Source organism: Arvicola amphibius, chromosome 1 (genome assembly GCF_903992535.2).
Source record: "Arvicola amphibius chromosome 1, mArvAmp1.2, whole genome shotgun sequence".
In the NCBI taxonomy this organism is placed as follows: Eukaryota; Metazoa; Chordata; class Mammalia; order Rodentia; family Cricetidae; genus Arvicola; species Arvicola amphibius.
In genome coordinates, this window is record NC_052047.1 from 123,306,643 (window position 1) to 123,318,251 (window position 11,609).

Below are 11,609 nucleotides of genomic sequence, written 5' to 3' on the forward strand. Positions count from 1 at the left end.
CTGGTCTAGAATGTGATTTGACTGGCCCCTAAATAGGTTTATACTCAGTCTTAAAGTGTGTAAATGAACCTCCTTCTTGGTATACGCCCCACTATAGGAGGCCAGTCAAGGCTAATGTGACCCACATATTTCCCTGAGTTGATTAAGGAACTAGATTGCCTTCCTGGCGACCTAAGGAATGGTGCTTTCCTGGGAGTCACTGATCTGTATGTTATGCAGAACCCAAAACAGCACTGTGGAGTTTTGGCAGCTCGAGCCCAACACTCGTGATTTCTTTTCTCCCTAGCCGGGTTAACTAAAGCAGAGCTCCGAGTGCTCGACAAGGAACTAATGCCTCACTTCAAGCCCTCAGCCATAAGATGCCTGCCTGGTGAGACGTTCAAAGTAGGTGCTCATTTCTTCAGGGAGAGATGGGTGTTGTGGGAACTCATTCTGCCGATAGCTTTGGGTACTGGCTTTTGTACCCAGGTAGCGTGGCCTTGTGCGCTACCTGAGGACTGATAAGCTCGGAGGTAAGAACCCAATAGATGGGAGCTCAACCTGGCTTCAGATCCTACAGGGAAACCGGTGCCAGGCCTGGCTTCTTGGGACTTTCAGCCAGCTCTTTCCTTTTAGAGTCATAGAAGATCAGCCTGTCCACTGTGGATTCTCACACGATACCTTGAGGTGTTTTTTTTAAAAGATGTTCTTTTTTCCCCTTAAATTTCCATTTTATCTCATTATTCTTTTTAGCCCCCTTCCTTTCATAGCCCCTGATACGGAGTTTCTATTTCTGCTGTTGCGATTAGGTCATAAATCCTTGTGCAAAGCCCCCAGGTACATTTCAGAACTCAGAAGGTTCCAGGTTTTGTAAAGATCACCCCAGTGCCCCAACACCTCTAGCGGTGTCTGAGGGAGCATTCACAAGCGAACACATTTTCTGGGAAGACACCTGTGACAAGTCTCACTACATACACTATAAATAGCCTCCTGTCAATGTAGGTCAACTTCTGCTAGTTTGTCTTAAACTTTCAGTTTTTCGAGCTCATGGACTTTGGATTTGCAGACAGGGATCACAGTGCTGGGAACACTTCTTTTGCAAGAAGCCGATACCGATAGGTTTCTATTGAAGGGAGGAAGAGTGTGAGGAGGCCCATGCTGGCACACATGAGCTACTATGGAACATGCCAGAGGGGCCTGACTCAGTAGAAAGAAGGGACGCGGAGTGCCAGTAAGCATTCTTACTTCCTTCCCATGAGCAAGATGAGGAGAGGTTTGTGGGGACGGTCTGCTCTCATGATATGGGGGCCGCCTTGGTGTTTTTATGTGTGTGTTTGTATGTGCATGCATGTAGAGACCAGAGGACAACATTGGGTGTTGTTCCTTTGTTGCTGTCCACCTTTTTGTTTAAAAATTAAAATTAATCATTTAAAAGCATGCACATGCAGATGCTTGAGCACCATGGTGTATATGTGAAGGCAGAGGACAACTTGAAACCATTGATCTCTCCTTCCATGTTGTTCTGGGATCCAACTCCAGTATTCAAGCTTGGCAGCAGGTGCCTTTACCTTGCTGAACTATCTTATTGACCTCCCCCTTTTCCTTTTAAAACTTTTCATCTTGTATGTGTGGATGTTTTGCCTGCATGTATGTCTGTGCACCACGTATGTGCAGTGCCTGAGGAGGTCAGAAGAAGGCGTTGTATCTCCTGAGACTGGAGTTACAGACAGCTGTGAACCGCCATGTGGGTGCTGCGAATGGAACCTGTGTCCTTTGGAAGAGCAGTAAATGCTCTTAGCTGCCAGGCTCCACGCCTTGAGACAGCATCCTTCACTTGTTAATCCAGATATGAAGGGCACACTTGTGATCTGGATCTTGAGTTGTACTGACTGGTTTTGTGTGTCAACTTGACACACGTTAGAGCCATCAGAGGAAGGAGCCTCAGTTGAGGAAACGCCTCGATGAGATTCAGTTTAAGGCATTTTCTTAATTAGTGATCAATGGGGGAGGAACCAGGGCATGGTGGGTGGTGGTTCTATCCCTGGGATACTGGTCCTGGGTTCTCCAAGAAGGTGGACTGAGCAAGCCATAGGAAGCAAGTCACTAAGCAGCACCTCTCCATGGTCTCTGCATCAGCTCCTGCCTCCAGGATCCTGCCCTATTTTTTGTTCCTGCCCTGACTTCCTTCTGTGAGGAACAGCAATACTAAAGTGTAAGCCTAATAAACCCTTTCCTCCCCAACTTGTTCTTTGGTCATGGTCTTTTGTTGCAGCAATAGAAATCCTAACTAAGACACTGGTCTAGAGTCCAGCCAAAGGCTTAGATGGGCTAATGAACAAGGGAATTAACCGCCTTTGTCTCTCCAATGCTGGGATACTGACTGAGCTGACTCCCCAGCCTTTTCTGCTTTGGAGATAATGTCTTAATATATTGTTCAATTTGCTTAAGCTTGGTATGTAGCCCAGGCTGGCCTCAAACACCATCCGTCTAAACCTCATGAGTGCTAGAATTACAGGCATGGGCCACTATTCTTAACTCAGCGTTGGCACTTTTGCTTTCTGGGTAACGATGGGGATACTTTCTGTCCACCACAGTGGGATGCTGGTCATGGGGAAATAAACAGCTGTCCCCAAGGCCGCTGCATTAGTCACTTGTCCTGTTGCTGTGACCAAAATAAATAAATAAAAAGTGACAGAAGCAAATTAAGGAATGAGGTGTTTGTCTCAGCTCAGGGCTTAGTGGGTGCAGTCCAAAGCAAGTCCAGAAGCCGAGGGAGGTGATATAACTTGCTGAAGATCACACAACTGTTATGCGCTCGGATTCAGGCTGGAGCTGGCTTCATCAGTATTTCCTCTGGTGCAAAAGGTCATTAACAGCACTCATGTGGAAAACCTAGATCCCCTTTAATACTTCTAGTTGCTTCAAGGTAAAAGTCTCAGTTTGAAGCTAGAATGGCTTAATATCCCCGAAAACTTTTAGATAATCTCCCGTATTTTTCAAGAGGCCAGACGTTCGGCTGCTGTTGGTGGACAAATCGAACAGGGATTCCAATATCGTTTCTTCCAGCTTCTGTTTAACACTTGCTTACGGTCACAGTACAAGGGTATGACAAAGTCATGAAGCTCTGAGCAGATAAAGGAGGTTTGGAAGATCCAGAGAGGGTGTGCAGAGGGTCTGTCCCGACTTTCCTGCCTGCAGGAGCTGTCCACGGAGCAGATTGCTTCCTTGGGCCCTCAGAATGCTGCCTCGGTGACCAACTCCCAGCGCCTGCAGCTCAGCTCAGCACAACTGCAGAGCCTCCAGCGGGCACTAGATGGCGCCAAGACTCACTCCTGGCAGGATGATCTTGTGAGTGCCGGCCCTACTTCCACTGGGTCCCCAACAGGTGAGCAGACCTTGCCTAAGCCACACTTCAAGTCCCCTTCTCTGAGATTTGGTCTACCATGAAAGGTGGGGAGGCTTCCATGATTGAAGATGGAGGTTTGATAGACATTGGGTATTTGCTTTCAAAGATCAGTCCGTAGCTCCCACCAAGCTTTCTTTGAACACTATCAGCTCTCCCATCTTTGAAGCTACCCAGGGGATCTTTAAAAGACTTCAGATTCCCTGGGTGTGGCCCAGAATCCACCGAATCAGAATATATCAGGACTAAAAAAAATTCAATGGCTCCTTTCGCCTGCCTACTTGCTGTCCAGTATCAATCCACCACTGTGTAGTACCTACTGTGTTCTAAGTCTGCAGTAGGGGCTGAGAATGTGGATATGCAAGTAAGACAGACAAGGCCTTAGCCAATAAGAGCTCAAAGTCATAAGAGTAGGGAGGGCAATGATGGCGACTGGGGGCTAAGCAAGATCGGGAGGAGGGAGGGTGGGAGAGAGGCACAGTTCTGCAGAGCAGATGCCGTTACCCCTGACACTACAGCTTTCTCTTCTGACCTTTGCCAACTCCTCTCCTCTGCCCTCCCTCTCTCACATCTTCCTGACTCTCGTCTTGAGTGAGTACCACCTTTGGTCTAGCTGTGCCTCTGTACTTCTGGGGAGACAGTTTAGAGCAAGGCAGATGCACCATCCTTGCCCTCACAAATTCATCCACATAAGGGTGAGGGAAGACAGTGAGGGTGTGCTTCTGAGGCAGTGTGGTAGAGAGAGGGTGATGGAGGTAGGCTGGACCCCAAGTAGGGAATAGCACCTGAAACTCCAGACTAGAATGAGAATGTGCTGCCTAACTCGGACTCCTTTCTCTTTCTTTCTCTCCCCGTCTCCCTCCCTTCTCTTTCTTTCAACCCCATGTTTTTCCCTCTCCTTCCACGGAGGATATCAAATTTGAGACTTAACAATTTCTGTAGCTACAAGTGATATATTTATTATATTTTGCAGATTTTCATTGAAACATAGAATGCATATGGCATTTTGTATGATGATGCACAAAATGGATAAAGCATGTAAGCTTTAAACACATAAGGCCTGAGAGTGGTGTGGCGAGCCGTTCCCTTTTGTCTCCCGTCTCCCAGTTTCCCAGTTCCTCTCTCCAGGGGCAACTGACGTTGCCAGAGCCTGGTGTATTTGTCTACATAGTCTGTTCATACACAAACAAGTCAAGCCTACACAAGCCTTGCACTTTTTCAAAGGCTTACTGTATCCTTGTTCTGCACCCTGCATTTTGGATCTGATGATACCCCTCAGGGGCATCCCACACCCTATGTGGGAACTGGACAAAGGCTGGTTATAGGCTGAGCCCTGAGTCTCTAACCAGACCTGCAGCTATGCAGCCTGCTTCTGTCCCAGTGGCAAGTGCACTTCTCAGTTAAGAGACATTGTCAAATCCTCTGAAGGGAGGAAGGGACCTGTTTTCTCTTGAAACAACATCAGAAAGGGACAAGACCCTACATGCCCTTCCTCCATTTACCCCACAGCCAATCAGTGAACGCTTTTTTGGGGGGTCTGATCCTTTCTTCTTCTCTTGTTTCTTAAACACTGGGGGATGGGGGAGTGATGTTTAGATGTAGATTCCAGGGCCTCCCCAAGAGTTCCCGAATCAGTATGTCCAGCAATGCATCCAGGCACCTGTAGCTTGGAAAAGCTCTCGGACTCCTTTGATTAAGGTGGGCTTGGCACATGCGGAGTCCCAGCCACACGATCCCATTCTGTTCCCGTCCCTCCATCGCTCCCATTTAAGGGACGAAGAAATGAAGGTTTGTAGCGAGAGGTCCCATTGCAGAGAGAGAAATGCAGGGAGCTGGGCACGATGCATCCATCCTCTGTGGTCCTCAGCAACTTCACAGGCCTTCCTGCCCTGTGCTTGCTTTCAGGAGAGCCCACCTCCCAGGGTCTTTGGCTTGGCTGTCCCCTGCTACTTCTGATGGCCAAGTCCCTATGCTGAGTGACCTGTTTGTTGCTGCAAGAAGCTGGTGAAATATATAGAGGGAAGCTGCTTCAGACTGTGGGAGACCTTTACCTGAAGAGCCTCGGAGAGGGCAGGGAGACTCCAGGGCATTAGAAAAATAATTATTAAAAATCATCTTACAAATTCTTAAGCCAGCCCGTCTCCCTAGTGGGGGAGAGAGAGAGAGGCTCTTTTAGCCAGGCCATGTTCTGGTTTCCAGTCTGGCTTGATTTCCCTTCCCTGAAGCACCAGGGTGCGATGGAGTTCTCCTTTGACACTTAGCTGGGCTGAAATAAATGAATCTCTCAACAGAAGCCAATACTCCTGCCTGATTGCTGCAACTAATTGATGTTTTGGTGGGCATCACATTGCTTGGAAATTAAAACATTTAACATGGCTCAACATTAAATCAATTTCTAAATACATTTTCCAGATGTTCCTGTTTCCTTGGGAATCAGCGGAGTTAAATTAACCTTTTTAAATGTTTTTATTTTGGGCAGAGGGCATGGTTTTCAGCTGCTCTGGGCTTTGGCAAGTGGGTTGAAATAAAAAAATAAAAATATATTGGATGTGTCAATCATTGAAGCGATTTCTGATCAGTGTGGAAAACTCAGCCCCTCCCCTCCCCCACTTGATCCTTCTGGAATGACTTATTTCTAGAATTGCCAGGTTCTTTTGGTCTTACGGACAAGAAGTCAGAGCCATGGAAAGGGTGGGGCAGCATTGGTCCTTACCACCTACTAGAAGCTATACCATTTGCAAGGTGACTGTTGAGCCACTGGCTGTGTTGGCTTTTTTTTGGGGGGGGGCACCAACCAGCTCCCAAATCATTACGCAGAGACTTAGTTTTGAATGTTCAGCCTAGCTTAGGCATGTTTCTTACTAGCTCTTTTGACTTAAATTAACCTGTTTCTCTTTATCTGCCTTTCGCTGGGGCTTTTTTTTTTTTTTTTTTTTTTCCTTTTCTAACTTTCTTGCCACCTCTGTGTCTGTCTGGCTAGCAGCTGCCTAGATTTTTGACCAGGGCATGTCCTTCTTTTTCTCCTCCTTCTTCCCTCGTTCTGCTTTTTCTCAAGCCTAGGTTTCTCCTCCTATTTATTCTCTCTCCCTGCCAGCCTTGCCTATCCTTTCTCCTACCTAGCTATCGACCCTTCAGCTCTTTGTTAGACCAATCAGGTGCCTTAGGCAGGCAAGGTGAAACAAACGCAACACATCTTTACAGAATTAAACAAATTCAGCACAAACAAGTGTAACAGATCCTTACATCACATCGTTAAACAGATGCGGCGTAAACAAATGTAAAACACTTTACAAAGTTAAAGTAATATTTCACAGCATAAACAAATGTAACACATCTTTGCCTAGTTAAAATAATATTCAACAACCTGTCATTCCTCATTGTTAAGTTGGGAGTGTAGATCCCAGCCCCCTCGCATCTATCCCAGCCCCCAGGCCTGAGAGTTGTATTGGTCTGGACTCCAAATCCCAGCATGCCTTGACCTCCCAGTGGGGGTCAGGACCACTCCCACAGAGTATTTAAGTGTCCTTCCTCCTGGTGGTTGCATTTGGCCTTCTGGTTTCCCGTGGGCGGTGGTGGTGGGGGGGAGGTATAGGGGGGTGTCACCCGAGAGCACAAGAATCCTAGTAAACGGGAATATGTCTTAATTCGGCTTGTTTTGATTTGACTTGATTGGGAATTTATGTCAACAGAGAGCGCGTGTTAGGAAAATTTCCTAACACTCATGTGGTAAGTCGGGGGCATCCTGGATCTCTCTCTTAAAAGTTATTTATTTTCATTGTGTGTGTGTATGTGTGTGTGTGTGTGTGTGTGTGTGTGTGTGTGTGTGTGAATATTTTGCCTGTTTGTACGTCTGTGCTCATGGGTGTTCCTACTACCCATGGTAGGCCAAAAGGGAAACTGGATCCCCTATAACTGGATCTGTGATGCCATTGTGGTGGTTTGAATGAAAAAGGCCCCCATAGATGAGTAGGGCTTGGCATTATTAGAGGTGTGTCCTTGTTGGAGGAAGTGTGTCACGGGAGGTGGGCTTTGAGGTTTCAGAAACTCAACCCTAGTGGCTCACTCTCTCTTCCTGTTGCCTGCCAATCCATATGTGGAACGCTCAGCTCCTTCTCCAGCACCGTGTCTGCCTGCATGCTGCCATGCTTCCCACTGGGATGATAATGGACTGAATCTCTGAAATTGTAAGCCAGGCCCAATTAAACGTTTTTCTTATTAAGGGTTGCCATAGTCATGTGTCCCTTCACAGCAATAGAAACCCTAACTAAGACAGAACCACTCAGCTATCTCTCTACCCCCTATCTTGGGTTACTTAGTGAGTCCTTAATAGGCATTCCCCTTTGAAGACAGGAGGGAGAGACAGTGCGAGCCTCCCAAAGCCTGTGGTGGTTTTCTATGAGACCCAGGGAATCCTGCAAAGGGCGCCGTTGTAAATGCTGGCGACTGTCATCCATGGTTACATGGTAAACCAGAAGACTACCATGGGGCAGATGTGCCATTTGCTTTTCTTCCCTCCTGGTGGGGAAGTGGGAGCAAATGCTTCTCTCTGTGCATAGATTGCTTCATGGACAGCAGCAGTCCCCTGTTTCAATGCGTCAGACCAGCTGTGTGGACAGGCACGGGCATGCAACTTAGCAGAGCCTCTTCAGAAAGGCCTTGGTGCTACCAGCTCTTCCCACTTCCGGTGGCCTTGGCTATCCTGGAAAACTAGAGACAAACAATAAAATCCCTCTCTTGGCATCTCTCTATGTGTGTGGGTGCATGTATGTGCAGGCGTGCACTCATGTGTGTGAACTTGTATGTGCATGTGGAGGCCAGAGGCCAACCTTGGGTGTCTCCCTCAATTGCTGCCAACTGTGTTTTTGAGACAGGGTCTCTCAGTGGAACTCACAATTTTGCCAGGATGACTGGCAAGTGAGCTCCAGAGACCTGCTGTTTCCACCTCCCTAGAGCTAGGATTACAAGTTTGAGACACCACACCTGAATTTTATTTTATTGTTTTTAATTTCTGTAGCTTATTTTTTTAATTAAAAATTAAAATTACAATATAATCCCATCACTCTCCCTTCCATTTCCTCCCTATGCGTTTGGTTCTATTTTTAAAAAAATAAAAGGTGGGGTTTTGGGGATTGAGTTCAGGTAAGACATGGCAAGCAGTGTCTTGACTGAGCTACATGTCTAGCACCCTCTATTTGTGTGCGTGCATTTGTGCATACATGCAAGTGTGTGTGCGTGTGTGTTTGAGACAGGGTCTCGCTATGTAGCCCAGTCCTCAAACTCCTAGTCCTGCCTCAGGAGTGCAGGGCTCACAGGCGTGCTCCACCACACCTGCCCACAGAGCTCTCTGAGCTCTGCTTACTTTGTGACTTTTGCGAGTCATCCTCAGTTTTGACCACTGGTTTCTGATCTTCCTGGTCACCCTTCCCCTCTGGATGATCATAGTGACTCCCCATGGAGAGTCCACTTCGTCAGGCTTCTGCTGTGTTACTAGCTTCTTTCACTGTCATCGGGACCTGACTGGGCGTGTCCTGAGATGATGCCCCTCTGCATGACAAGGAAGCTGAGCCCCCGGGAGGTGACTTCTTCACCTCTGTGCGGTGCTGCCTCCGGAATGGGCAACTTTAACTCCTCTAATAAGTTAGATCAGAGAGAGATTCTGTAAATCCCTTCACCTCCTCTCCTGGCAGAAGGCCAGCTCGCCTCACAGCACAGATAATTGGTGATGGCCTCAGGCAGAAAGACAAATCTAGCTTGTGCCCTGCAGGACCCCTGGGGTGTCAGACTGAAATGCCTAGTCCCTCGCATGCAGGGACGCAGTAGGTCACACTGGCAGGTGCTGTCCCATTCACCTTGCAATGTCAGCCTTCCCAGTGGACTCCCGTCTCCCACTTCTTAACGGGTTTGTAGTTAGAGGTAGGGATGGAGGTCGTTTGCTCTCAGGGAAGGGTATGCCGCTGGCCATGGTTCTGACTGGGCAGGCCCTGTGCCTGCCTTCCTGGTTGTTAGCCATCTTTAATATCACCCAGTCGGTCTTTTGCAGACACCCATTTTTAGGCTGCTAGGATGCTGGGCCTGGCTTGCTCTGGGCTGGGCTGGCAGTCTTCTGCAGCTTCAGCCTGCCAGCGAATGGAGTTTGAGTTCAGCTTTTTTCCTCTAGTTCTGGTACCTAGGGGTCAGCCACAGAAACAGTGACAGGTTGTTCTGTATGTATGGGGGCGGGTGACTTGGCTTTGTTGAAGAAATGCTGCCATGGTAAAGTGACAAGTTCATATCAAGCAGTAGCCATTTCTTTGACCTTAGAGGTACTTAGTCCTTGGGGCTGGAGAGATAACCCAGAGGACAAGAGCCACTTGTTGCTTTGGCAGGGGACCCAGGTACAGTTCCAGCACCCACCTGGTGACTCACAGGCATCTTCAACTCTATTTGCAGAAGGTTAAACACTCTCTCTGCCCTCCAAAGACACTAGGCCCACATGTGATACACAGTTATTTGGGAAAGCATGCAAGAACATAAAATTAAAAATTAAGAAAGTACTTCATTATCTCTATATATATCTGCTGAAGTCTCACTTAAGCAAGAGCTCTGTGGGCTAGTTATGACGGCCTGCACTTGTAATCTCATACTCCAGAGGCCAAGGAAAAGAACTAAGTTCAAGGTCAGCCTATATAGTGGGATCCTATTTCAAAAAACCAATAAGAAATCAGGCCACACTGCATGCGTGGTTGGGACATCTCTAGAGTGTGGCCTGGAAATGAGTCCCCATCTGCAAACCCATTTTGGATGTCTGGTGATTTCAGAGACTCTTCGGTCCCCACGGGCAGTTCGTCATGTGCCCCGTCTTTACTGCATCAGGTGCTGACTGGTCCAGAAGAGGAGCTGAGTTTCAACCCATGGGCATATCTACACTCACTGGTAAGCTGATTGTATTTACTTTCACCCCTTCCTGGACTTTGATGAGGCAGTCGGAGGCGGAGGCGCCAATGACATCAGGAGCCCCTCGGAGCTGTCAAGAGAGATTTGATATGGGGAGTTCCTTCTAGCCTCTAAGAACTGCTGGCACTTCCTCTGTGTAGTGCCTTACACAGTGCTCCAACCATTCTGTCTGCTCCCTTTGTCAGGGTCATAATGCACGCAAGCTGTTGGCCCCAGACTGGGATTCTGTGAGGTGTAGTGTCTCATTAGATGAGTCTATATCCTCACCCAGCTAAATCTGAGTTTTGGTCACTGTGCTGTGAACAGACAGGACACAGTCTAGTAAAACTTTGAAATGTGCATGCCTCAGGTAACTTTGTGGGGAGGGGCGCATGGAACAGAAATAAACTCAGTCAGGTCTAACTCAGGTAACCTCAGCCATGTCCAATGAAGCCTCAGCTAACCCCAAACTCCATGATACCTCTAGTATCGGTTCTTTGCACAGGGAAGGAAGGCCCTTTCCTATTTCTGGGTAAATGATACACTTGATCTCTTGAATTGCCCGCCCATCATCTGCTCAGTACCAGAGGCCTACTTGTTAAATTCCTCTGCTCCAAAAGTTTCTATACAACTTGATAGCTGTCCTTCACTACCCCCCATACCCAATTAGTTCCCATCTCTAAGTCTACGGGCCCTAGAAATCAGGTCCCGAGGGAAACTAGGTTAGAACTCATGCTTCGAACATGAAAGTTCTGCATGCTTTGCCAGCACAGACTTTGTATCTGAAACCCCACTGAGCTATTCCACGCAGAACACTCACTGTTCCAACAATCAGTCCCTCGGCCTCTGCAGATTTGATTTTTATTCAGCTGTTAGGGTAAAGGGGAAATAAGCTGGCTAGCCATCTTGAAATGATGGAGAGAGAGAAACTATATGAAGCAGTGGAATTCGGAAATGAACCAAGAGTGCTAGCTAGATGGCCCAATCAGTGAAGCGTTAGCTTTGCAAGCTCAAGACCTGAGCCTGACCCCCAGAATCCAGGTAAAAAGAGCAAGTCCAACTACTTTAGAGTGCCAGATGGAGACCTTAGTTCACAAAACAAAACTTAAGGTAGACAGCACCAGAGGAGGAATTAAACTTGAGGTTGTTTTTTTTCTACAACATGTAAGTGTACGTGTCATAAATACACACACACACACAAATAAGTAAAAAAAATGCAATTAATACTGAATATGGGGCATCTCCTCCTCCACCCCCCCAGTTAAGAGTTCTGTTGCTGAGCCACAGCCTCAGTCCTTCCAAATAGCTTTCTTCT

The 11,609-nt window shown here is 47.5% G+C and overlaps 1 protein-coding gene across 1 annotated transcript in view; it reads left to right on the forward strand.

The window, feature by feature from the left end:
* The window catches only part of Otoa (otoancorin), a 91,312-nt gene extending 85,954 nt beyond the window's left edge, over positions 1-5,358 (forward strand). Inside the window, 3 exon segments of the mRNA XM_042054085.1 lie at positions 287-384; positions 3,178-3,364; positions 5,288-5,358. Of these exon segments, the coding sequence (XP_041910019.1) occupies positions 287-384; positions 3,178-3,364; positions 5,288-5,358 (356 nt within the window).
* The last annotated feature ends 6,251 nt before the right edge of the window (positions 5,359-11,609 follow it).